General features: G+C 41.3%; 1 protein-coding gene across 8 annotated transcripts in view; it reads left to right on the top strand.

Annotated features, from left to right (window-relative positions):
• Positions 1-27,661, top strand: part of LOC140483037 (reticulon-1-A-like) — a 110,433-nt gene that overhangs the window by 54,363 nt on the left and 28,409 nt on the right. For 7 of the 8 annotated variants that reach the window (XM_072580933.1, XM_072580931.1, XM_072580928.1 and 4 more), the window contains 2 exons: positions 23,920-24,127; positions 24,580-24,718. In XM_072580933.1, coding sequence (XP_072437034.1) covers positions 23,920-24,127; positions 24,580-24,718 — 347 coding nt within the window. Of the gene's footprint in view, positions 1-11,213; positions 11,310-23,919; positions 24,128-24,579; positions 24,719-27,661 lie in introns of those variants that run through there. The other variant, XM_072580934.1, reaches the window with a different exon arrangement.

Raw genomic sequence — 27,661 nt, 5'->3', positions numbered from 1 at the left:
ACTTTGGCTTCCAGGATTAATTTGTCTGAGACATTGGGCAAAGAGAAATCCTCATGTGGAAAGGGAAAAGTAGATCTCAGTGAAGATCATAAGGATAACTTACTATAGGGTAAAAAAAGAAACTCTCAAGGGGGACAAACAAGTTTAAAAAAACTCATGTTTTCATTGTGATAAAGAGGGCCACACAAAACCAGAGTGGTGGTAGGCTAGGGGAAAACCAGACAAGCCTGGGAGTTTTGTTGGACTAGTAAAAAAAAGCACAAGGGAAGTTAGACAACTGCCTCAATATACACCATGATCAGATCTGCTTAAAAAACATACATGCAAGGGAAAAGTTTATTCTCACAGGCCAGGCGTACCAGATAAAGAGGTTACAATATTAAGGGACACAGGATCCCCTCAGTCTATAATGCTGAAGGATGAGGCGATGTGTACTCCTGAGGGACTATTGCTAGAAAAGGTACCGTTAACAGGAATTCATGGGGAGATGAAAAGTGAGACTAAAGAGTCCAGAGAAGAGTGGAGAATTTATGGTAGGAGTACTGGACAAACTTTCAGCTCCAGGAATACAACTTGTCCTTGCAAATGATTATTGCTGATTCACTGGTAGGCATGCTGCCTACTCTAGTTGAAAAGCCAGTGGAGATGCAGGCAACTGAAGAAATGAAGGATCTTTATTCAGGAATTTTCCCAGATTGTGGGGTCACAATATCACAGAGCCACAAGCTGAAGTAGGAGAGATCAAAAGGCACAGGTAAGGAAGCTGATATAGCTTTGTCTGAGACGCACTTTTTTTGATCGTATAAGTAGGACAGAGCAGGAGCAACTATGTATCTTTAGCTCTGCTACACTTAGAGCAGAAAGATGAGAAGTTAAAACAGTTGTATCAAAAGGCACATATAGCGAAGAAGAGTGAATGCATCCCTGTGTTATTACTTAACAAATGATGATGTCTTAATGAAAAACGGGCAGAGATTCGTCAAATTGTTTTGCCAGTAGGCTATAGAAAGGTGCTGCGAGTGGCACATGAGTTACCACTCAGAGGTCAGTTAGGATTGAGTTAAGCACAGGCTAAAATGCAAAGACCTTTTTACTGGCCTGGATTACACAAAGATGTAGTTGAGTTTTGCCAGATGTGTCATTCATGTCAACTAATGGGAACACCACATGCAGTAATAAAACATGCACCTTTTAATACCTATTCCAGCATTTGAGGGACCTTTTCACAAGAGTTTTGATTGCGTAGGTCCCCTATCTCAAACAAAATGTGGGAATAAATATTTATTAACAATAATGGACATATCAACTAGACTTCCAGAGGCAATCTCTGGGATTTACATATTAATCAACTGAAACCTGTAACCCATTCTGAAAAATGAAAGACTTAACAACAATCCAGGTTTGTTCAATTTTTTTTTGCATGACAAAGCATTCATAGCAAAAGATCGGTGTCTTATGGTCCTACTCCACAACTACCTGAAGGAGTGGTGCTCTGAAAGCTAGTGCTTCCAAATAAACCTTTGGATTATAACATGGTGTTGTGATTTTTAACTAGCAAAAACAGTCTGTTTCTCCAAACTTTCCTTACAGTTAATATACTCTAATCCAGGTGACGTACTGATAAGCCTCTTTTGCATCCTGTTCAAAGTTTCATCTCCGGAACGTGCTACCAAAGTTCTGCCAACACACTTTCCTGTTCCACCAAAGGTTTGAACATCCTTGACCCTTGCTACACAATCACTAAAAGCTGCCTACTGCTCCATTTCCCCGTCACATTTTGGAAAATCAAGCCACAATGCTGTGCTGCTCCTCCTGGCTTACAAACAGAAATTGAATCATGAGGACTCAGTACAGAAAGTAGTGCAGTGTTGTTCTGCGGAAACTGAAGGGTTTCTATGGGGCTGCTTAGAATTGGTGGACTGAAGTGCAAGAAATCAGTGGCAACCTAAATGAGTGTGCCACTACTGTTACAGACTTTAGTAAGCGTATAGAAGACTGCATGCTGAAGAAGTAAATCCAAATGTTCCCCAACTGGAAGCCATGGGCGAACTAGGAGATCCATTCGCTACTGAGGTCTGCGGCATTCAAGTCAGCTGACCCTGACCTTTACAGGAAATCCAAGAACTACTTTCGCAAGGCCATCGGGAATGCCAAGATGCAATACCAAACTAAGCTTGAATAGAAGGGCAGTGAAACAATATCATCTGTCCCATCAGCCTCTGAAGCACCTGTGCACTCAGTCGCCACTGCAGACATTAGATTGGTTGCTTTTTAAGGGAGATACCATAGAAATGGAGTCCCTGACTGTGCACTCAGATCCTGTGTGGACCAGCTGACAGACATCTTTAACTCTCCTTACTATGATCTGAAGTCCCCAACTGTTTTAAGAAGATCACCAACGTTTCTGCGCCAAAGGTAAGTCATGCAGCGTGCCTCAATAACTACCACCCAGGACTCTGACCTCCATAATTATGAAGTGCTTTGAGAGGTTGGTCGTGGTTCACATCAATGCCACCTTCCCAAATTGCCTGATTCCTTGCATTTTGCCTACCAGAATAGGTCCATAGCAGACACCATCTCTCTGTCCCTGCACTCGCCCATGGCGTATTCATGGGAACCTACATCAGTCTCCTACTTCATGACTATAGCTTCACCTTCAACACCATAATTTCAAACAAACTCCTCTCCCAACTCTGGGATCTAGGTTTCTGCTCTCTCCTTTGTAGAGTCCTAAAGATGTACAGCATGGAAACAGACCTTTTGGTCCAACTTGTCCATGCCGACCAGATATCCCAAACCAATCTAGACCCACCTGGCAGCACCCGGCCCATATCCCTCCAAAACCTTACTCTTAAATGTTGCACTTGTAACTAACAGCCTCCACCATTCCTCTGGAAGCTCATTCCATACATGTACCACCCTCTGTGTGAAAGGTGGCCCCATAGGTCTCTTTTATATCTTTCCCCCCTCACCCTAAACCTGTGCCCTCTACTTCTGGACTCCCTGACCCCAGGGAAAAGACTTTATCTATTTATCCTATCCATGCCCCTCAATTTTGTAAATCTCTATAAGGTCACCCTTCAGCCTCCAACGCTTCAGGGAAAACAGACCCAGCCTGTTCAGCCTCTCCCTATAGTTCATCCTGTAACCCTGGCAACATGCTTGTGAAACTTGAAAGGGTTCAGAAAAGATTTACAACATCTTTCTGATAGGAAGGGGACCAGAATTGCATGCAATATTCCAAGTGGCCGAACCAATGTCCTGTACAGTTGCAACATTACCTCCCAACTCCTGTACTCAGTGCTCTGACCAATAAAGGTTTGCATACCAAAAGCCGCCTTCACTGTTCTATCTACCTGCGACTCCACTTTCAAGGAGCTATGAACCTGCACTCCAAGGTCTTTGTTCACTTACAATTAAGTGTATAAGTCCTGCTAAGATTTTGTTTTCCCAAAATGCAGCTTCACATTTATCTGAATTAAGCTCCATCTGCCACTTCTTAGCCCATTGGCCCATCTGGTCAAGATCCTGTTGTAATCTGAGGTAACCCTCTTCGCTGTCCACGACACCTCCAATTTTGTTGTCATCTGCAGACTTACTAACTGTACCTGTTAGGTTCGCATCCAAATCATTTATGTAAATGACAAAAGGTAGAGCCAGCACTGATCCTTGTGGCACTCCACTGGATCACAGGCCTCCAGTCTGAAAAAGAACCCTCCACCACCACCCTCTGTCTTCTAACTTTGGGCTAGTTCTGTATCCAAATGGCTAGTTCTCCCTGTATTCCATGAGATCTAACCTTGCTCATCAGTCTCCCATGGGGAACCTTGTCGAACATCTTACTGAAATTCATACAGATCACTTCTATCGCTCTGCCTTCATCAATCCTTTTTGTTACTTCCTCAAAAAACTCAATCAAGTTTGTGAGACATGATTTCCCACGCACAAAGCCATGTTGACTATCCCTAATCAGTCCTTGCCTTTCCAAATACATGTACATTCTGTCCCTCAGGATTCCCTCCAACAACTTGCCCACCACCAATGTCAGGCTCACAGGTCTATAGTTCCCTGGCTTGACCATACCACCCTTCTTAAACAGTGGCACCACATTAGCCAACCTCCAGTCTTCCGGCACCTCACCTGTGACTATTGATGATACAAATATCTCAGCAAGAGGCCCAGCAATCACTTCTCTTGCTTCCCACAGAGTTCTAGGGTATACCTGATCAGGTGCTAGGGATTTATGCACTTTTTTAACCGTTTCAAGACATCCAGCACTTCCTCTGTAATATGGACATTTTGCAAGGTGTCACCATCTATTTCCTTACAGCCTATATCTTGCATATCCTTTTCCACAGTTAATACTGATGCAAAATACTCATTTAGTATCTCCCCCATTTTCTGCAGCTCCACGAAATGGCCGTCTTGCTGATCCTTGAGGGGCTGAAAATGTGTTGCTGGAAAAACCCTTCCTGAAGAAGGGCTGATGCCCGAAACGTCGATTCTCCTGTTCCTTGGATGCTGCCTGACCTCTGCTTTTCTAGCAACACATTTTCAGCTCTGATCTCCAGCATCTGCAGTCCTCACTTTCTCCTCTGATCTTTGAGGGGCCCTATTCTCTCCCTAGTTACCCTTTTGTCCTTAATGTATTTGTAAAAACTCTTTGGATTCTCCTTTAATTCTATTTGCCAAAGCTATCTCCTGTCCCCTTTTTTTCCCTCCTGATTTCTCTTAAGTATACTCCTCCTTCCTTTATACTTTTCTAAGGATTCACTCAATCTATCCTGTCTATACCTGACATATGCTTCCTTCTTTTTCTTAACCAAACCCTCAATTTCTTTAGTCATCCAGCATACCCTATACCTACCAGCCTTTCCTTTCACCCTAACAGGAATATACTTTCTCTGGATTCTTGTTATCTCATTTCTGAAGGCTTACCATTTTCCAACAATCCCTTTACCTGAGAATATCTGTCCCTACTTTAGAAAGTTCTTGCCTAATACCGTCAAAATTGTCCTTTCTCCAATTTAGAACTTCCAACCTTTAGATCCGGTCTATCCTTTTCCATCATTATTTTAAATCTAATAGAATTATGGTCACTGGCCCAAAGTGCTCCCTCACTTTCATCTCCATCACCTGCCCTGCCTTATTTCCCAAGAGCAGGTCAAGTTTTGCACCTTCTCTGGTAGGTGCATCCACACACTGAATCAGAAAAGTGTCTCGTACACACTTAACAAATTCCTCTCCATCTAAACCCTTAACATTATGGCAGTCCCAGTCTATGTTTGGAAAGTTAAAATCCCCTACCATAACCACCCTATTATTCTTACAGATAGCTGAGATCTCCTTACAAGTTTGTTTCTCTGATTTCACTCCGACTATTAGGGGGTCTATAAATACAATCCCAATAAAGTGATCATCCCTTTCTTATTTCTCAGTTCCACCCAAATAACTTGCCTGGGTATATTTCTGGGAAAATCCTCCCTCAGCACAGCTGTAATGTTACCCCTTATCAAAAATACCATTCCCCCTCCTCTCTTGCCTCCTTTTCTATCTTTCCTATAGCATTTGTATCCTGGAACATTAAACTGCCAGTCCTGCCCATCCCTGAGCCATGTTTCCATAATTGCTATGATATCCTAGTCCCATGTTCCTAACCATGCCCTGAGTACACCTGCCTTCCCTGTTAGGCCTCTTGCATTGAAATAAATGCAGTTTAATTTATTAGTCCTGCCTTGTCCCTGCCTGCCTTGATTGTTTGACTCGCTTCTGTTCTCAACTGTACCCTTCTCAGATTTATCTATTTCCTCACTATCTCCTTAGGTCCCACTCCCCCACCTTTATTTGTTTAAATCCTTCTGAGCAGCTCCAGCAAATTTCCCTGCTGGTTTATTTGTCCCCTTCCAATTTAGGTGCAAACCATCCTCCTTGTACAGGTCACTTCTACCCCAAATGAGATTCCAATGATCCAAAAATGTGAAGTAATTGGATTCTCAACTTGCAGGTCAACAGACTGCAGTCAGTAAGGGTAGGCACCAGCCCTTCAAGGTTGTGTACACAACTCCCTGCTACACTGCTTATATATACACAAATCTGTGGCCAAAGTCTACACCAACTCCAATTAAAAGTTTGGTGATGATGCTACCCTTGTAGGTTGGATCTCTGTGATGAGATGGAGTACAGGAAAGATATTGTTGACTTTACACCATGCTGTTAAGCAATCTCTGTTATTATCAGTAAAGCAAAGGAGCTGGTCATTGACTTCAGAAAGTGGAGTGGAAGGCACACCCGTTTGTATCACTGGGGCTGAGGTGGAGATGGTTGACAGTGTCAGCTCCTAGGAGGGATGATCATCAACAATCTCTCCTGGTCTACCCACATTGACACCGCAGTTAAGGAAGTCTACTTCCTCAGGAAGCTAAGGAAATTCAGCATGTCCATAAAGACTTCTAGAAATTTTATAGATGTGCCATTGGTAGCATCCTAGCTGGACTCAGCACAGCGTTGTAAGCAACTGCTGTTTTCAAGGCTGAAAGAAACTACAGAAGGTTATGAACACAGCCCAATGCATCATGCAAACCATCCTCCCATCCTTTTGACTTCATCCATATTTCGCGCTGTATCGGGAAAGCAACCAACATAACCAAAACTCCTTCCACCCCAGTTTACTCTCTTCCACCCTCTTCTACTGGGCAGAAGATGTAAAAGTTTGTATACGTGTACAACTTCTCTGCTGTTATCAGACTTTTGCGATGGCCATTGCAATGTCAATGTTAATTTCTGTCTCTGCATTTTCTTAGCAGCTGTAACATTGTATCCAGCACTTTGTTCTGTTACCCTAACGCACTTTTATAGTACAAAATGCCTGCAAAGCATGGAAGGCAACATCTTCACTTCACCTCGGTACACCTTGACAGTGTTAAATAAAATCATAAATCAGATCACATCACATCCTTCCTATTATGCAGCAAGTAGAACTGCATACAGTACTCAAAATATGACCAAACTAAAGTCTTATACAACAGCCATATAACCTACCAGCCTTTATATTCAGTGCCTCGATCAAAGGTAAGTACGCTGTGTACTGCCTTTATCCACTTGTGTTGCCACTTTCAGGGACCTATGGATTTTCAACCTACGATCCCTTTCTGTATCAATATTCCTAAGGGCTTTGCCAGTTGGGGTATATTTTCCTTTTGCATTTGACGTCACATTTGTCCAGATTAAACTCCATCTCTTTCCCTGCCCAACTTCCCAGCTGGAGCCAGTCATGCAGCTTGGAAACCAATGCTATGGACTAAACTTGTTCAAGCTAAGCAGACATCTGTCTGACCAAATCTCATTTGCCAGCATTTGGCCTATGTGTTTAAACTCTTTTTTTAAAAAAAAAATATATATATATATATACACACACACACCCATTCACATATCTTTTTAAATGTTGGAATTGTACTATACTCCTCCTCCACCTCTGGCAGCTTGTTCCATATATGCACTACCCTCTGCATGGAAAAAAAAAAGACCTTTTGGGTCCTTTTTAAATCTTTCCCTCTCACCTTAATCCTATGCCCTCTAGTTTTGGACTCCACACCCTAAGAAAAAGACCTTTGCTATTCACCATATCCATGCTCCTCATAGTTTGATAAACCTCTACAAGGTCACCTCCAGCCTCTGACGCTCCAGAGGAAAAAAGGCCCTCACCTATTCAGATTCTTCTTATAACTCAAACCCTTCAGTCCCAGCAATATTGTTGTGAATTGTTTCTCCACTCTCTCAAGTTTACCAACATTCTTCCTGTAGGCAGGTAACTAGAATTGAACACTGTATTTGAAAAGTGTCTCACCAGTGTCCTGTACAGCTGTACCATGTCATCCCAACTCGTATACTCCATGCTCTGACTGATAAAGGCAAGCATGCCAAATCCCCCCCCTCCTTCTGTCTATCTGTGACTACTTTTAAGGAACAAAACAACCACACCCCTCTGGTCGCTTTGTTCAGCAACACACACCAAAACTTTGACATTAAGTGTATATGTCCTGTCCTGATTTGCTTTATCAAAATGCATCACTTCGTGTTTATCTAAATTAAACTCCTTGGCCCATTGGTCCACTTGATCAAGGCCCCATTGTACTCTGGGGTAATCTTCTTCACTCTCCTCTATATCTATTTTAAGTGTAATTTGCAAACTCTGTGATCCTTATGCCAAAATGCTGGTCCAGTCCATAAAGCAACCTGCTAGTACACTGCTCTGTCTCCTGCCTTTGCATCCAGTTGGCTAGGTCTCCCTGGATGCCATGTGATCTAACCTTACTAACCAGTCTACCATGCGGAACCTTGTTGAACACCTTGCTGAAGTCTGTATAGACAATATCTATTTCTCTGCCTTCAATCTTCAAAAAAATTCAATCAAGTTTGTGAGACATGATTTCCCACTTTCAAAGGCATGTTGACAATCCCTAATCAGTCCTTACCTTTCCAAATGCATGTAGTTCCTGTCCCTCAATCCACTGCAACAACTTACCCACCACTGACATAAGGCTCTCTGGTCTGTAGTCCCCTAGCCTTTCCTTACAACCTTGCTTTAATAATGGCACCTCATTAGCCACCCTCCAGTCTTCCAGCACACTACTTGTGATTATCGATGATAAAAAATATCTCAATGGGCCCGGCAATCTCTCCCTTAACTTCCCACAAGTTCTGTGAAACACTTGAACAGGTCCTGGGGATTTATCTAACGATGCATTTTAAGACCCCCAGCGTATTCTCTTCTGTAACATGAATGCTCTTCAAGACATCACTACTTAATTTCCCCAAGTTCCATAGCTTCTACATCGTCCTCCACAGGAAATACTGACACAATATTAATTTAATAACTCCCATCTCCTGTGGTACCACACCTACACAGCCGTGTAGATCTTTTAAGGATCCTTATTTTCTTCCTAGTTACACTCTCGCCCCCTAATGTACTTGTAGAATCTCTTTGGATTCTTCTTAACTCTATTTGCCAACATTATCTTATCCTGTTTTTGTCCTCCTGCTTTCCCTCTCAAGTATACTCCTATGGCTCTTATAGTCCTCTAGGGGTTCACTTGATCCCAGCTCTCTAGACCTGATGTATATACCACCTCCTTTTTCTTGATCACAGTCTTGATTTCTGTGGTCATCCAGTGCCTACCACTCTTGCCCTTCGTGCTAACAGGAACATCCTGTCTCTGAACTCTTTATCTCATTTTGAAAGGCCTCCTACTTCCCAACCATATCATTATCTGTGAATAGCCTCCCCATGTCAACTGTTGCAAGTTCCTAATATCAAAATTGGCCTTACTGCAGTTTAAACTTTAACTTTTGGAGTTGTTCTGTCCTTCTCATGATTACTTGCCCCAACTTGCTCTCCCATTGACATTTCAGTCACTGGCCCTGCCAGTGCTCCATCTCCAGCCTCATTGAATAAGAAAGTTTTCTTTTACACTTCCAAAAACAAATTCCTCTCCATCAAAGCCCTTAATGGTATAATGGTCCCAGTCTGTTTGGAAAGTTAAAATTTCCTACCATTATAACCGTTATTCTTTCAGATATGAAAGATCTCTTTTTTCATATTTGCTTCTCCGTTTTCTGCTGATTAATAAAGGGTCCTGTAATACAATCCCAATAACGTGATCATCCCTTTCTTATTTCTCAGTTCCATCCATATAACTTCACTGGCCAATCTCCCAGGAATATCCTCCTTGAGTACAGCCATAACGTTATCCCTGACCAAAAACACCACTCTGGGTTGAACTGTACTTTTCAAACACGTTTCTGTAATGATTACAAAGTAATTCCCAAATACTAATTCCAGCTGTAAACATATCTGCATTACCTAGTAATCATCTTGAATTACAATAAATACATTTCACTTCAGACCATGAGTCCCACCATGTTTGATGACCTGGCCTTGCCTCTACCTTCTCCTCAATCACTCCACATGCTGACCCACTGCTCTGGTTCCCACCCTCTTGATACGCTAATGCTAAATCACCCCCCACTTTCCGCAACAGAAAATATCCTTCAAGGAAACCAGTGCAACCTGTCCAGAGGAGATTACAAACATACACAGGAGAATGCAATGGAGATAACTGAAAATGAGGGTGAGAATTTTAAAATCAGGTTGCTTGAGTAGACCACAAGAAGTGATGGGGGAATAGGAGACAGTAAGTTAGGTAGATGGGAAAGGAGAACACTCCTTTCCCCCCCCCCCCCCCCCCCCCCCCCGTAAAGTATATCGCAGACTAATTAGACAAATGTGTGGTTTTATAAGTTAATGTAATTCTATATAAATTTGAATGCTAAAAGCATTTTCACCTTTGGAAGTTTTAATATTTATATAAATATTTTCTATGAGCTGAAAGCTAGGAAGTAGAAGTGCATTGATATATGTCTCTTGTCTTTTGGAATTCATAAAACCTTCACTTTGTTGTATGAGAAATTAAAGTCCTGAGTGTAAGAAGTTTGAATTGATCAACAGGTTTATAGCTCAACTACTTCAGTAGATTACATATTACTACCAATGCCTAGTTTAAAGCTGTCCGGTGACTTCATTCCTTGTAGCAATCCTTGTCTTTGCAGTTAACCATGTTGGACTTCGGACCTTCTGTTAAAAGTCTATGCAGTTGCCTCCAGTGTCTGTGAATTTGAAGCCCCTCCATTTCTGTCTTTAGACTGGAATTTGTAAGTGATAACAGCAGCTGTAGGTTGAATTGCTTTTGTGGTGGCAAATGGGGCGTTTGGGTAGCAACTGGAAGAATTTACTGTTTTAAAATCTTCTTTCAGTTAAAGTTGCGTCTTCCTATTGGTGAATTTTTCTTTTGTCTATTTCTTCCTGTTGATTTTTTTTCCCTCTGTGCTGTATTGTGTGCTCTTGCATTGAATTGAATCCATCAGCTCAGAAATCTGGTTAGGTAGTTGTCTTTCATCTGATCACTTTTTGTCCTTTTAATAAATACAAATCATAATATTTCTTAATTTTGTAGCCAGTATGTTGGAAATACGGATATTACTAAAATTTCAATTCGCAGGTATATGACTTTATAGACCGGGCAGAGAATTTCATTATGTTCCACAAGCTCTAATAGTTGGTCATTGATTTGTAGTAGATTTCAGTTGCGCAGTCAAATAGTGCACAAAGACTGGATCTGCTATTTGTGCAGTGACACAGCAGACAACTACGTAGTAATTTAACCTCTGTATGACCTAGCAGGAAGTAAAAGGTTGTAATCAGCTGTGCCGGAGCTCACTGCATGTGAACAGCTTCAAGATGGATGCCAAAATGGGTTTGTAAATCTTTAAATGATTTCAACTGAAGCATATGAAAATATTTTTCCCCTGGTTTTATTTCAGCAGAATGTGTCATCTCTGCTTTATTTTAGTTTTGAAAATTGGTGTCTGAATTGCAGTTCACTATTTTGGGCAGAAGGACAAATAAGGTCAGATTGTGTACATACTGGAAGATTTATATAAAAAGTAATGAGTATTTTCAGTACGGGAGTACTTCAGTATTAAACATTCTTGTTTTAAAAACTGTAGAGTGGTTTCAGATAAGAGATTGGTTAAAGGTGGAGGGTTGGTAATTGGATGAGATCGGCATGCTTGTTGCAGCTTATTGATACTATTTTTAGGCATCGCAGATGCCAGTAGTTGCATACCAAACATTGCAGTATTTTATATGGTCTGCTCCAGTTTGCACTGTTGCACAGCTTTGTACAGATTAAGTCATGCATACTAAAAATCAAGCCTTTAATTTGGGAATATTACTGCAACTGACGACAGTATTGTAAATCTTTAACTGCTTCTGAACTGAAGAATTAAGATCTTCTGAAAAATGCAGCTTTCTTATATTCACACCCAACATACAAGTAATGAGTCTAATGTTTTTAAATTGATTATTTGTAGGTACATAGCAAAAAGGTAAAACGATAAGTAGTTTTACTGGTGAAATTTGAAATCTCATTGTTGATTTTTAAAAAAAAAAATTGTTTTGGTGGTTTCAAGTCTTAACCTACAGAATGTAGTTATTAAATGCAACATTTTAGATATGTATAGTACCTGACCTGTAGTATTTTTTAATATAAAATGAATATCTTTATTAACAATTGTAATCAAGTTATAGGTAAGTGAATTGAAATTGCCACTCGGGTGCTTTTATAAAAAGGGAACATTAACTAGAGTATTAAGCATGATCTGTCTAAAAAGAGAAAAGTAATCAGGCTTGAGCTAAGAAATCCATTAAAACTAAAGAGCTGGTAATTGAAGATCAACACTATTTTCATTGATAAAAATACTAATGAGTCAGAATAAATACATGGTGGGCAATAAAGGCAAGCAGGTCTTGGGCTAGGTTTACTATGTAGGCCGATCTCCAAAAAAATGAAATGATACAGTTAATCTCTGTTTTTAAGACTGCATGCTTTTTAGTGTCTTAACAAAGGTATGTTTGAGTTAAGTGACCTTTTGGCTGTTAATAGATTTACAGTCTCTTTTATATGGATTTTTGTGAATTCTTTTTTGAAGACTGGGGAAGACATGAGCAATCTCCCTGAGGTAACAGTGGCTGAAGGACCTGAACTGAAGGGAATTTATATTTGCCAGGATTTGGTGTTGGAGAGACTGTTAGGTCTGAAGGTTGATAAGTCTCCGGAGCCTGATGGCCTACATCCCAGGGTACTGAAGGAGGTGGCTCGGGAAATCGCGGATGCGTTGGTGATTATTTTCCAGAGTTCGATAGATTCGGGGTCGGTTCCTGAGGATTGGAGGGTGGCTAATGTTGTTCCACTTTTTAAGAAAGGTGGGAGAGTGAAAGCAGGAAATTATAGACCGGTTAGTCTGACCTCAGTGGTGGGAAAGATGCTGGAGTCTATTATAAAGGATGAAATTACAGCACATCTGGATAGTAGTAACAGGATATGTCAGAGTCAGCATGGATTTATGAAGGGGAAATCATGCTTGACTAATCTTCTGTAATTTTTTGAGGATGTAACTCTGAAAATGGACGAGGGAGATCCAGTCGATGTAGTGTACCCGGACTTTCAGAAAGCTTTTGATAAAGTCCCACATAGGAGGTTAGTGAGCAAAATTAGGGCGCATGGTATTGGGGGCAAAGTACTAGATTGGATTGAAAATTAGTTGGCAGATAGGAAACAAAGGGTAGTGATAAACGGCTCCATTTCAGAATGGCAGGCAGTGACCAGTGGGGTACCGCACTGGGACCGCAGCTTTTTACAATATTTGTTAATTATATAGAAGATGGTATCAGCAATAACATTAGCAAATTTGCTGATGATACAAAGCTGGGTGGCAGGGTGAAATGTGAGGAGGATGTTAGGAGATTACAGGGTGACCTGGACAAGTTAGGTGAGTGGGCAGATGCATGGCAGATGCAGTTTAATGTGGATAAATATATGGTTATCCACTTTGGCAAGAACAGGAAGGCAGATTACTACCTCAATGGAATCAATTTAGGTAAAGGGGCAGTACAGAGAGATCTGGGTGTTCTTGTACATCAGTCAATGAAGGCAAGCATGCAGGTACAGCAGGTAGCATGCTGGCCTTCATAACAAGAGGAATTGAGTATAGAAGTAAAGAGGTGCTTCTGCAGCTGTACAGGGCCCTGGTGAGACCACACCTGGAGTACTGTGTGCAGTTCTGGTCTCCAAATTTGAGGAAAGACATTCTAGCTATTGAGGGAGTGCGGCGTAGGTTCACGAGGTCAATTCCTGGAATGGCAGGATTACCTTACACGGAAAGACTGAAGCGACCCTTGTTTAGAAGATTGAGGGGGGATCTGATCGAGACATATAAGATTATGAAAGGATTGGACACTCTGGCAGCAGGAAACAACATGTTTCCGCTGATGGGTGAGTGCCGAACCAGAGGACACAGCTTAAAAATACGGGGTAGACCATTTAGGACAGAGATGAGGAGAAACTTCTTCACTCAGTAGTGGCTGTGTGGAATGCTCTGCCCCAGAGGGCAGTGGAGGCCCAGTCTCTGGATTCATTTAAGAAAGAGTTGGATAAAGCTGTCAAGGATAGTGAAATCAAAGGTTATGGAGATAAGGCAGGAAGAGGATACTGATTGGGAATGATCAGCCATGATCATATTGAATGGTGGTGCAGGCTTGAAGGGCAGAATGGCCTACTCCTGCACCTATTGTCTATTGAAGTGGTTTGGGTAATTGAGTGCATTGCAGCCTAGTAATCTCAAGGCCTGAACTAACAATTGAGAGATGTGCAATTGAAAACATAAAAGCTAGTCTCAACCATGAAGCTAATAGATGGTTATTAAGATTCCATCTCATTCACAAATGACTTTTTAAGGAACAAATTTGCTGTTTTACCTGATATGGCTGATATGTATCTCTAGAAATATAGTTGATTCTTAAATACCCTCTAAGATGACCTAGCAAACAACTGAGTTGATCGAGAGGTGCAGAAAAATTGATTTAAGAATAAAACTGGATGGACCATTCATTAACAGTCTCATGTTTGTTTGGTAGTGTTTGAAGAAACTGCAAAATTGGGAAAGCTGTTCCACAGACTAAGCAATGACGTAACATTGACAGTAAAATGAGTCAGTTACTGAGTATATCTATATCCCAGAGTCCTTTTAATGCGGCCCCTGGGAGTTCTTCATTTTGACTGCAGCTCCAAGGTTTTGTGGCCTTATGTCAAGATGAGCAAGGAAACCTGCAGATTATCTGGCACTGCAGGGTGACACGGTGGCTCTGGTTAATGTTGCTACTTCACAGGACCAGGGACCCAGGTTTGATTCCGGCCTCTGGCAAATGTCAGTGTGGAGTTTGCACATTCTCCCTGGCTGTGTGGATTTCCTTCAGTTGTTCCAATTTCCTCCTGCGGTTCAAATATGTGTAGATTAGGTGGATTGGCAATGTTAAATTGTCCGTAGTATCCAGGGATGTGTAGGCTGGCTAAGTGGGTTAGCCTTTGTAAATGTAGGGTTACAGGGATTGGGTAGAGGGTTGGGTCTGGCTGGGATACTCCTTCAGAGGGTCTCTGTGGACAAGCTGAGCCAAATGGCCTGCTTCCACCCTATAGGGATTCTATGATGATTATCTGAGTGCTTGTACTGTGCAGACTCTTCCCTTTGTTGAACCCTGCTTGAAAGAAACACTGAAAGCTTGGGTGCACAAAGTCTGAATGGTACCAACGCCAAGCAATTCAGTAACACCACTCCTCAGTGAGCTGGCAAGGTTCTAAAGGGCATATTTTCCTGACTAGGCCATGAGAAAATCAAGTTGTTAAAACCTACTTGACATTGTTTTTGCTTATCTACATGGCAGGTGTATTTGTCCATCAGACTATTGTTAGGAATGACCAGTGTGCAGTCCTAATGGAGATGAAGTCCTGTCTTTGGTCCTGTGTTCAAGTTAAGTCCATGCTTCTATAGGCTTTGGATATGTCAATTATCAGTTGTAGTTGCAACCTGACATGAGTGCAGTTACCCTTTTAACTATTTCATTCTTTAATTGAGGCAGAGGGTGTTTTGTAGCTTTTACTGTGCAGTCTTTTCACATTTTTTGTGCTCACCCATTAGGGGAAATAGTGAGAAAATGTGCTGTAAATGTAGCCACATTTACTCCAAGCCTGCCTGATAACGTTCATATCTAGTTCAATAGACTATCAATCATTGGTTGACAAAAACAGTGATGGATCTTTGAATATGAGGATAGTAATTGATAACAATGAATCAAGAAGCGATCAGCAATTGTAGTTCCCCGCTTAAAATTGTGGAAAGACTGCAAGTCTGCGTCAGCTTTGTTGGCAAAAATTAACTCTTGAAGAAATTGACTCTTTTTAAGGCAGCAGACTGTTTGCCTTTTTGTGATTTATTTTTAAGTCTACTGTAGACTGAGGCCAAGTTGGAAGAAAACATTCTATTTAAACCTAAGCATTGCTTTATCAGCTGTAGAATTGAGATGCGATTAGATTAGATTCCCTACAGTGTGGAAACAGCCCCCTCGGTCCAACAACTCCACACTGACCCTCCGAAGAGTAACTCATCCAGACCCATTTCCCTCTGACTAATGCACCTAACACTATGGGCAATTTAACATAGCCAATTCACCTGAACTGCACATCTTTGGACATTGGGAGAAAATCCACGCAGACATGGGGAAGAATGTGCAAACTCCACAGAGACAGTCACCCAAGGCTGCGATTGAACCTGGGACCTTGGTGCTGTGAGGCAGCAGTGCTAACCACTCAGCCACCGTGCTGCCCAAAGGTTAATGCCAAGGAGGGGGTAACCACAAATTTTGGGGAAAAACACATGGGGAAAGTGTGACCGTGGATGCTAGAGGTTGCCTTTGACTGGAAACTTAACTGAACCAGACACTTAAGTGCTGAAGCAACAAGAGGTCACAGGTTGGAAAAGCTGTGGTGAGCAAATCAGGATTGTGTTGGGATACTCGTTTGCGTGGATGAAAGCATATCCAGTTACACTTAAAACTCATGGTTAACCAGATCAGAACAGTCCTCTTGATTGATACAAGATTTGAATCTTGAACATTTATGCCTTCTTCCACTGGTAAACTAGCAGTAATGTGTGCCATCTACAAGATGCACTGCAGCAATTTGCCAAACCTCCTTTGAGAGCATCTTTAAAATTTAGAAGATCAGGGCTGAGAGATTTTTGATAGGTGCCTTGAGATTTATGGTGGGCTTACAGGAATGTAAAATCACAATTATTACATCACAGAAGAAGGCTGTTCAGTTCCTTCTGATTGCACTGGCTTTCTGAATGACTACACTTCTCAATGCCATTTTCCTGACTTTCTTCTCTGAGCCTGCATGTTTCTTTTTCAAATAATAGTCCAATTCCCTTTTTCAATCAATCAATTGAATCTTCTACCACAGGACATTCCAGACCATGACAATATGTTGAGTGTAAAAGTGCCTTTTCTCCTAATGCTTTTGCCTATTACTTTAATTGTCTTATTATGAAAGACATTTCCTCACATTCTTCCATAATCTTACTGAATGACAGAACAGGCTGAAACTGTCAAACTTGGGAACATCCCCATTTTGCAAGGTTTGCTCTAAGTTACATGCCATCCTAAGTTGGAACTTTTATCATCCACTGTTGCTAGATCAAAAACTGGAATTTTCTTACTAACATTGTGGGTGCAGCAAGCCATATGAACTATAGTGGTTGAATAATGTGGCTTGCCACTTTGTATTGGGACAGTTACAAGGATGCACAGATGTTTTAAAAAGCTGTGAATATCCATGAAGTTCAGTAGTTATGAGGGTCATTGCTACAGGTATGCTATCAGTTTTGGAAAGTCATTTTCAGGTATGTTTCAATTGTTAGTCTGAATCAGATGGGTCATTCAGTTCTGACTTTGTCACTAAAAATGGGCAGTATGAAATGCATCTAGAAATAGAAATATAAAACTGGTTGAAAAAAGAAAGATTAGCTGCAATACTGAACACTTTCAGTTTCTTTGGCTGGCTAAGAAGATGGAAATAATGGCACAGGTACAGAATTTTGTCATGGCAGTAGAAACTTACTTTAATTTATCTTAACTGGAGGAAATTGAGTCTCATGTATAAGACTGCTTGGCTGATAGCCAACAGTTTGAATGATGGGTGCTAGGAGGAGAGTTATTTGAGTTAATGGAACAGTGGAGTTGGTGCATACTCAGTTGAAACTGATCTCTTGAAGTGATGCCTATTTGATTTTGTAAAATAAATAAATATATAAATGCATTTTTACTTTTTTGTTTAAAGTGTTGCTGACTATGTTGGATGGTGATTTCTTTCCACCACTAAAGTCACCAGATTGTCTGTTTGTTAGCTTGTTCAGAGCTGACAAACTATTCCTGGTGAGAGCAGGTGATGGTGAAAACAAACTTAAATACTTTTGTACTAAAGATGGTGCCCTGTGGTGACTTTATAAACTATTCAGTGCACTCATGTGAGAATATGTGATGATAAACCTAATTCTGATTCAATTGGTGGCCTTGACAATGGTGATGTGAGTTGCCAGAGCTTTCTGCCCATTTGGGGCCAGCAGTCTGAGTATGAAAGTCTGTTGATATTGTCCTATTTCCCTTATCAGTCAAAGCAAACACTCAGACACAGTATGACTCTACCTTTATTCTGGGCCCTAGAGAGAGAATGATTGTCCATGTACACAAAGATATTAGCTCTGATCTTTTCTTGAACAGCAGATTCTTAAGGAATTATATAGTCACTTACAGGGAGCAACATCTAAATAAGACAACCTAAGTTGGAACTTTATCGTCCACTGTTGCTTGGGTGACTGTTACAATCAGTGAGTATCAACAGTAAAGATTAAGTCATCTGGTATTACACGATGGATGTTCCTCACCTCGTTAAACCACGACCCCTGCCTTCAGCAACTCATTGTTTGCTGCAAATTTTTATCTGGTCAAAATCATGCTAGCTGAGCCTTTTATCATATAACCCAAAACTTAACACTTTCTCTATCTGCTCATACCTTGTACACCTTCTCATTCCCTCCTTTTTATTTCATGATAACTGATAGCATAAGGGCTGACCTCCGTGCTGTGTTGCCGTCTGAATCCTCAACCGCTGGGTATTGGGTCACCAAAGCCTGTCCTGTTGGAAATATTCCCTGCGTAGAGTCTATCATTTGTTGTAAGATACATTTCCGAACAGCTATTCCCAGGAATATTCCTATTATAATCACCCCTGCGTAAATAGCCATGTTGACTAGCCAGTCCTTCCATCCTCCGAGCTCCCAGTCTCTCCATCCGGCCCATCGCTTGCCCTCCTTTTATAGACCTTATCTTGCTCATCTGTCTTGTGGACATAATGGGTAACATTAGCAGTGATGTCATCCAGGCCCATTATACATTTGTCTTGCACTATAGGGCAAACGCCACCCTGATGGGCGAGGAAGTAATCCAATGCATAGCGATTTTGCGTAGAGAAAAGTCTGAGTTGGTTCAGGTTCTGGGTGATGACCTTGAGTGCTCTGTAGATAGCATTGCTAGGCATGGTAAGTCTGCATGCAAGATAGTTATGGTCACGGGTGGCCATGTTGGCCCCAGAGGCCCCTAGGGAGAATAAGCCTGCTGCACTGTAACCAGGTGCCTGTCCAGCAGTAAAGGTGGCGAAGGTCTTTTATAGGCAGCGCAATACTCCTCGGAGATGACATGCTTCTGATGGCTGCGGAATGGTCCTTAATGGGGTACTGTCCTGGGGAGTAGAGTGCCAAGCGCCACCGAGTGAGGGTAAGGGGACTGTAGGAAGTTTGTGGCCGTACTGTTAAAGAAGAAAATCCCGGGTCTGCAAAAAGACTTTCAGAACAGCCTTTATTGTGAGAGTAGTTGTGAATAATCCAGGCAAATGTAGCATCATGAGACACGAGATCTCCTTAACTCCTCTGTTTTGAGGAAGCACAAAGACAATGGCATCCACTGTGAGGTGGGTAAGGTTGACTTTACCACATAGGGGTTGTTCCCCTCATTTAAAGGGTACACAGTTGGACCTCTCACAATGACCGTTAACACGTTGCATGTCCTGGATAGGTCGCACTTATGAATGTGGCAGGAATAGTGAAGGCAAGAGGTTTTTTTATTGCAAATGAACACTTCTGAACATCCCCACCCATGACCAGTGCAGTATCTCTCTTATCCCAGGTTGATACTGGGCAGTTTCCCTCTTGTGCCTTCCCACCATAAGTCCCCCTTCAGCCAATCTCTGTCCATGTGGTCAGAAGGCTGGGGAAGATATATGTAGTCTGCCACAGGGGCCTGTACAGGTTCATACTGAAGAGTTATTCTTTGGGACAGTGGTAAACTATTACAGGCCAGAGCACACTGGTAGTGTAGGCTATGGTTCCACTGAAGGAAATGGAGAAGTGTGAGTTCACTCCAGTGGGCCAAGACAAGCAAGCAACTGTGCCATCACTGTTTAGCCGTTGGTAGACCTGGTAGAAATAATTGCTGGCTATGTATTCCTGAATGGTCAATACCGGTTACTCTTTATCAGGGAGGGCTTATTTTCCAGAGCCTACTTTAAAGCACTTCCCATTGTACAATAGGTGATGGTCTCTTCCTTCCAGGGGGTCCCTCCTGCACGTAAAATTAAACTTGCAGCCCCAATACCAACACTGGAGTTGCCACAGATTCCTTTGGTAAAAACAATGACTGCAGATGCTGGAAACCAGATTCTGGATTAGTGGTGCTGGAAGAACACAGCAGTTCAGGCAGCATCCAATGAGCTTCGAAATGGTGCAGGACCAACTTGTGATTTGTTTGGACAAACAATCCATTATAGTAATCAATTTTAGTAACCTTCCGTAATCCAAATGGGTTCCCTTGCGCATTGGTACAAGTGAGAATGTCTCTTCTGCACAAATGATGGACCTAGTTACGTTTACCCTGCCTGCAAATCTTGACCCTCCCTTCTCTCCAGGTTGGAGAGAAGTAGACATAGGCTTGGCAGGATATCATAATACTAATAATCTCCCTTGGTAACCCAATCCGTCGCCTTACTGGAGGCAAGTGTAGAGGCACGCAGTGTATCAGTAACAAAACTAGCAATACAGAAGAATACATTAAAGTTTTTCAGTCCTCCTTTTAGTCCTTTTCCTCCTCCTTCCCTTGGTCCATAATCCACTGTTTATAGTTGCTCAGGTGAATCCACTGATCCTTTCCTTTGACTTTTACTGCAGTGAAGGTTTGGAGCAACACCTGGAACGGTGCTTTCCTGCGGGGTCCGAGCTTCGACCTTCCCTAGTCTCTGATTAGGACCCACTCAACAGTCTGTACATTCCCAGTCTCTGTCACAATTGGCCAACCTGGGGTGGTGGGGACTGGTTACCATCCCATGTGATAGGAACACACACATTCACTCCTTTCCCAAGTGAGTGTCTGTGTGTAAACTGTCAACGAATAAAAGCAGAAGGGTCTCTGGGATGAGTGTTTGTCTGGCTGGGGTATGCCAGAGATCCGTAACAGTATGACATACAACAGTGTTTCTGCACATATCCTTTTCTGAAGCAGTGGCGTCCCCCTGAAGTTGTAAAATGGTGTGCATGTCTGGCCATCTTTTGGCATGGAGAACCAGCATCATTTCTATTGTAATCTTCCCCACTATCAAATAAAGCCTGGGATCAAGGCATATGCAGTGATGCCTGAGAGACATTTTTCTCATTTTTGTCTTTCGTAAGCTTTCATTTGAAATCATACGTTTCACATGATGCCTTCAAAACCTCCCAATGATGTGTTTTCCCTTTATCATTGGTAATAGGGATATTCTTCTGTTTAGTGGTGTGTTCCCAAGAAATTTGGCGGGATTTCTTTGTTTAATTTGGTGGCCATCATCCTCCAATTAGTAATCTAAATCTTTCAATTTTTGGGAAATATTAGACTTTGACACCTCGAACTCTGCTTTTGAACATTTATCTAGATCCCAAGATCCCCCCACCAACTGTTCATTTCCCAATAATTTGTTCAGTTGAGTGCTCAATCTTTGATAATTGAACTCCTCACGTGGATTATCGTGACAAATCTTTCCTAACTGGGTCAACAGACCCGATTTTATCAAGTGTCTGTCCCATTTGTCTAAATGTACTCTGGACTTAACTGCGATACTTGCAAATCAATTCCTACTCTAGGGCACTTGAACCCCTTTCTCACTTTACTTCACACGAGGACTTGAATCCCAGTTAGGTCCAGGGGACTTAAACGCACTGACAAACAGGGGTTCATGAAACTGTGTCACTTGACTGAACTAATTCCTGTTCAAGAAGTACGTAGAATAGAAAGCAGTTGAATGAGGGGACTGTTTCTGACACAGCATTATCAAAAGGGACCAAGGTTTAAAATCTTACCTGTGGGCCTGTCTGTCTCAAGATAGTGGCGTGCTTTGTGATCACTGACACTGCCCGATCATAACTATTCGCTTGCACTCCTACCTGGTTCGCCATATTGTTGTTCTGTTTCTGTATCCCCATATCAGTTGAAGCAAGCACTCCGAGACACAGTACGGCTGTACCTTTTATTCTGGGCCCTGGAGAGAGAACGTTTGCCCATGTACACAAAGACATGAACTCTGTCGTCTCTTGAACAGCAGATTCTTAAAGAATTATATAGTCACTTACAGGGAGCAGCATCCAAATGAGGCAACATCTATATTGATTGGGTGACCGTTTGAATCAGCGAGTATCAACAGTAAAGATAAAGTCTTCTGGCATTAAACAGTGGATATTCTTCACCTCGTTAACTGGCATTACACGATAGATGTACCTCACCTCACTAAACCACTACCCTTGCCTCCAGCACCTCTTTGATTACTGCAAGTTCTTATCTGGTCGCTGGGCCATTGTCAGGCAACCCAAAACTTAACACACTCTCGACCTGCTCATATGTTATACACATTCTCAGTGATAGCTTTACACTTCGCCACTGGATCTCCTGAGCAAGTAAGATTTTATTTCCTTTCCTGCAGACAGAGGCAGGTCAGGGAGTAAGAGGCCATAGCAAAAGAAGGATTCCCATTCCGCCCATTAACTATATTGCTTGCTGATTAGGAAGAATGCAATATAAAACCTTTTAGATGCCTTTTAAATGGCCACCTAAGGGCCTGAATTGCTGGTGAGTTAAGTCCCCAATGAACTTGCTGATCCAGTAATTAATTGCAGAGTTGGTGAGCAGGGGGTACATTTCGTTCCAGGACAAACTCCCCTAATTTATTTTCCTTGCCAAATTCTTGAGTTTGGTGGGGAGGGGGGGGAGAAGTATAACGTGTCCATGGTTTGAATATTCTTTTGATTTTCTTAAGGTGGGATAATAAAGAACATATAATATAAATTATTAGTTTCGTAAAATTAAGTTTTAATTGGAAATTGTCCTGTTCCCACTAGTTAAATCTGGAGATGTGGGCTGACTGAGACTGTAAATATTCATTTTTAACTATTCAGTTGTTTTCTGTCTGATTCCATTAGTTCTAGCTTTATGAATCCCTTCAGTTTTGACTCTGTATTTTAAAATGTAATGTATATTTATGATCTTCATGCTGTAGTAATACCTGCAGTGTATGTATTGGCAGTATGAATTAGAATAAACTTGCTGATCAAGCGGCAATTATCAACACGATTGATGCAGAATGGACCAAAAAACAAAGCAGGTAGTGATAGAATCATCTCATTGGGCTTTTGGAAAATTGTAACTTTAAATAGGCTTCACAAATTCATTTTAATTGGCAAATACAGTTTATGTAAACCTACTAAAATTTGTGTAGTATGAAGATTCTTTTAAAAAATTGATATTCACTGTTATTGCTCTTCACATGGATTCAACATGACTTTCACTGGATTGTGGACTTCCCAACTATTCTGTGAATGGCTGAGTGCAGTGCTACCAGTGGTGAAATTGTCAGATCTAGTACTAGTATACAGTTTTCTCCTTAATCTCTTTTCTGATCTTTCAAAACAAAACCTTTTCAGTAGCAAATAATGCTGGTTGACTGATTTTTTTTTTGGACAGTCCTGTAATTTTAAATTGCATGTTTTAAAGTTACTTGTCCACAGTACAGCTGAGCAGTTTTATTGGAATTATAATCTTGTGTTCTAGTTTGAAAGATGATGTACTGATGTGTGGGGGAACAAAATTGAGAACTATTCAATGGAATTTCTGGGTATCAGCTTGTTAGGGTGTGTGCTTTTTAACACTTACCCAGTTTGAAAATCTTTTTACAAATTAATTTGAAGTCCTGTTCCAAATACAATTGTTGAATATAGTTACTGACTGATTTTGAAAGTAATCAACAATTACATGACATTACATTGGATTATGCTACTTATTATGCAATGGAAATAGTTAATGCAATATGCTAATTCCTACTTCTCCCCATTTAATTCTGGCAGTGATGGACTTAATCTACTGGCGTGATATTAAGAAGACTGGATTGGTATTTGGTGCGAGCCTATTCTTGCTGCTGTCTATGACCATTTTCAGCATTGTCAGTGTGATTGCGTACCTTGCCCTGGCATTACTTTCAGTTACCATTAGTTTCAGGATATACAGAGGTATTCTGCAAGCAGTGCAGAAGTCTGATGAAGGGCATCCATTCAAGTAAGTATAATTTAAATATTGGGGCTACTTATTCTTTTTTGTATTGTCATATTAATCTATAACATGAAACTTTTTAAGAGAGTGTGAAGAAATTGAGAATTGCTCTCAACATTAAGTGCTTTTATTCTTGCATGTGACTGTCACAACAAACATGATACCACAATAAAGTGAAATTGTTGTCCCACATTCTTGATTTTAGAAGTTTTCCTGAGAAACTTACAAACTGTTATAGTGAGCTGCATTTGTATCATTCTAACAAAACTAATATTTTTTGGAAGGCTTGCTTCTAATCCTACGCTAAATGATGGAAGTCATAATTTAGTGTTTAAAGATGAAAACAAAAAGTCACTCAGGTGATTTTTAGCTTATCAATATAGTTCACAGTAGGATTCCAATTAATTGGCAAATTCCTGTTTTAGTTTTGTACACTACCACACTTTTTTCTTTTTTAGGGCCTGTTTGGAGACAGATGTTGCTGTATCTGATGAACTAGTGCAGAAGTATAGTGATGTTGGGCTAAGCCATATCAACCATGTGATTACTGAATTAAGACGACTATTCCTTGTTGAAGATCTGATAGATTCTCTGAAGGCAAGTAGTCGTAATTTGTCTTGTCTTAAATGTCAACTTTTTATTATGCATTTTGCTAATATTGTATATTTTGAAGGTTTTGGTTATGTAAAAGTTTCTACAGTATTTGAGTGCTAGTATTCGAGTAGATTGGTTTAATAAATGACGTTTGCATTTAAAAAAAACTCTTACCAAAGCCAAATATAATAAATGGATATTAATGAAATTTTGTGCAGGGTGAATAAAAGCTTAATCAGGAATGGAATTTGGGGAGGACAACGGAATAGTGTTTAAGATCTATTCTAGTCAAAAAAAACCAATGATTTGAGTTCTGAAATGCAGGAAGGTTGATTTCCAATGTCAACTTGCATCTTCATTTCCATCTGCAGTATGTGGTCTTCCCATATTTTGTTGCATTGGTATGGTACACTATAAATGTATGGACAGCTTGGAAAAAATAGTTAAACCCATATCAGGAAAGGTTTCTGCGTATCCTCGACAGAAGTAATCCACTGGCATCCAACTCAATGATTATTCATTGTGCTATTTTTGTTGGCTTTTTGATTGTGTGTGTGTGTGTGTGTGTGTGTGTGTGTGTGTGTGTGTGTGTGTGTGTGTGTGGACTGAAAGTAATTTCATTTTTCTGTTCATCTCTAGAACATAGAACAGTACAGCACAGCATGTGCACTTCAGACCACAATGTTGTGCCAAGCATCTATCTTAATCTAAAATCAACCTAACCTGCACACCCCTCAATTTACTGCTGTCCTTGTGCTTGTCCAGCAGTTGCTTAAATGTCCCTAATGTCTCTGACTCTGACTCTGTTACCACTACTAACAATGCATTCCATGCACCCATCACTCTGTGTAAAGAACCTACCTCTGACAGCTCCCCTATACCTTTCTCCAGTCACCTTAAAATTATGACCTTTCATGATGGCAATTTCTGCCCTAAGGAATGTATTCTATCTATGCCTCTCATTACCTTGTACACCTCTTTCAAGTCACCTCTCTTCCTCCTCCTCTCCCATGTGGAAAGCCCTAGCTCACTCAATCCTCTCTCTTAAGACATTGCTCTCCAATCCAGACAGCATCTTGGTAAATCTCCTCTGCATCCTCTCTAAAGCAAATGCATCCTTCCTATAATGAGGCAGCCAGAACTGGACACAATATTCCAAGTATAGTCTAGCCAAGTTTTTAATAGAGCTGCAGCAAAACCTCGTGGCTCTTAAACTCAATCCCCCTGCTAATGAAAGCTGAAACACCATGCGCCTTCTTAACAATCCCATTAACTTGGGTGGCAACTTCGAGGGACCTAAGTACGTGGACCCCAAGGTCCCACTGTTCCTCCACACTGCCAAGAATCCTATCTTTAACCCTGTATTTAGCATTCAAATTTGACCTTTGAAAATAAATCATGTTGCATTTATCCAGGTTGAACTCCATCTGCCACTGCTCAGCTCTGCTTCCTGTCAATGTCTGGTTGTAGCTTGCAGCAGCCCTCAACACTCTTTAGAACACCACTGACCTTTGTCTCATCAGCAAACTTACTACCCACCCTTCCACTACTTCATCCAAATCCTTTGTAAGAGCAGAGGCCCAGGAACAGATCCCTGCAGGACACCACTGGTCATCGACCTCCAGGTGGAATACTTTCTATCCACTACCCCTCACTGTCGTCTTTCAGTCAGCCACATTTCCCTGTATCCCATAAATCTTAACTTTCTGAATGACCATACCATGGGGAACCTTTATCACATGCCTTCCTGAAATCCATATACACCACATCCACTGCTCGACCTTTGTCGACTTGTCTCATCAGATCCTCAAAGAACTTAAGGCTTGTGAGGCATGACCTGCCCCTCACAAGCCATGTTGATTTGTATTTAATCAAACAATGTTTTTCCAAATAGTCATAAATCCTATAAATCTCTCAGAACCCTTTCCAGTACCTTGCTTACCACAGATGTAAGATTGACTGGTCTGTAATTCCCAGGGATTTCTGTATTCCTTTTCTTGAACAGAGGAACAACATTCACATCCCTCTAGTCATCCAGTACTACATCTGTGGAGAGTGAGGATGAAAAGATCATTGGCAGAGGCGCAGCAATCTCATTCCTCACTTCTTGTAGTAACTTTGGATATATCTGGTCTGGCCCTGGGGTCTTATCTATCTTGATTCTTCCCAGAATTTTCAGCACACCCACTTTCTTAATATCAATCTGTTCAAGTCTATTCATCACTTCCACTGTGTTCTCATTATCAACAGGCCCCTCTCTCTACTGAATACTGAAGCAAAAAACTCGTATAGTCCCCCCCACCCCCCACACACCTCTTCAGACTCTTGGTGCAAGTTCCCTCTACTTTCCTGACTGGCCCTAACCTCTCTGTGATCATTCTATTATTCCTCACATAAGTGTAGAAAGCCTTTGAGTTTTCCCTAATCCTCCTCGCTCAAGGCTTTTTTTTGTGCCCCCCTCCTTGCTCTCCTCAGTTCGTTTGAGTTCTTGCCTAGCAACCCTGTATTACTCTAAGCTGTGCCAGAACCTTGCTACCTCAACCTTAAGTAAACTTCTTTCTCTTGATGAGACTCTCCTCTTCTTTTGTCATCCAAGGCTCCTTTACCTTACCATTCCTTGCCTATCTTAGTGGGACAAAATTATCCAACACTTGCAACAAATGCTTCTTAAACAGCCTCCACATTTCTGTTGTGTATTTCTCGTAGAACACTTGTTTCCAATTTATACTCCATAGCTCCTGTCTAATAGCATTATAATTTCCCCTCCCTCAATTAAATAACTTCCCATCCTGTCTGTTCCTATTCCTTTCCATGGCTAAAGTAAAGATGAGCTGAAAATGTGTTGCTGGAAAAGCGCAGCAGGTCAGGCAGCATCCAAGGAACAGGAGAATTGAAGAAGCTCTCTTCCTCCCTCTTACAAGGATGCCTTCCTTGAAGAAGCTGTCT

Source organism: Chiloscyllium punctatum, chromosome 11, assembly GCF_047496795.1.
Source record: "Chiloscyllium punctatum isolate Juve2018m chromosome 11, sChiPun1.3, whole genome shotgun sequence".
In the NCBI taxonomy this organism is placed as follows: Eukaryota; Metazoa; Chordata; class Chondrichthyes; order Orectolobiformes; family Hemiscylliidae; genus Chiloscyllium; species Chiloscyllium punctatum.
The sequence above is the reverse complement of the archived record's forward strand: the minus strand, read 5'-3'. Positions and strand labels throughout refer to the sequence as shown.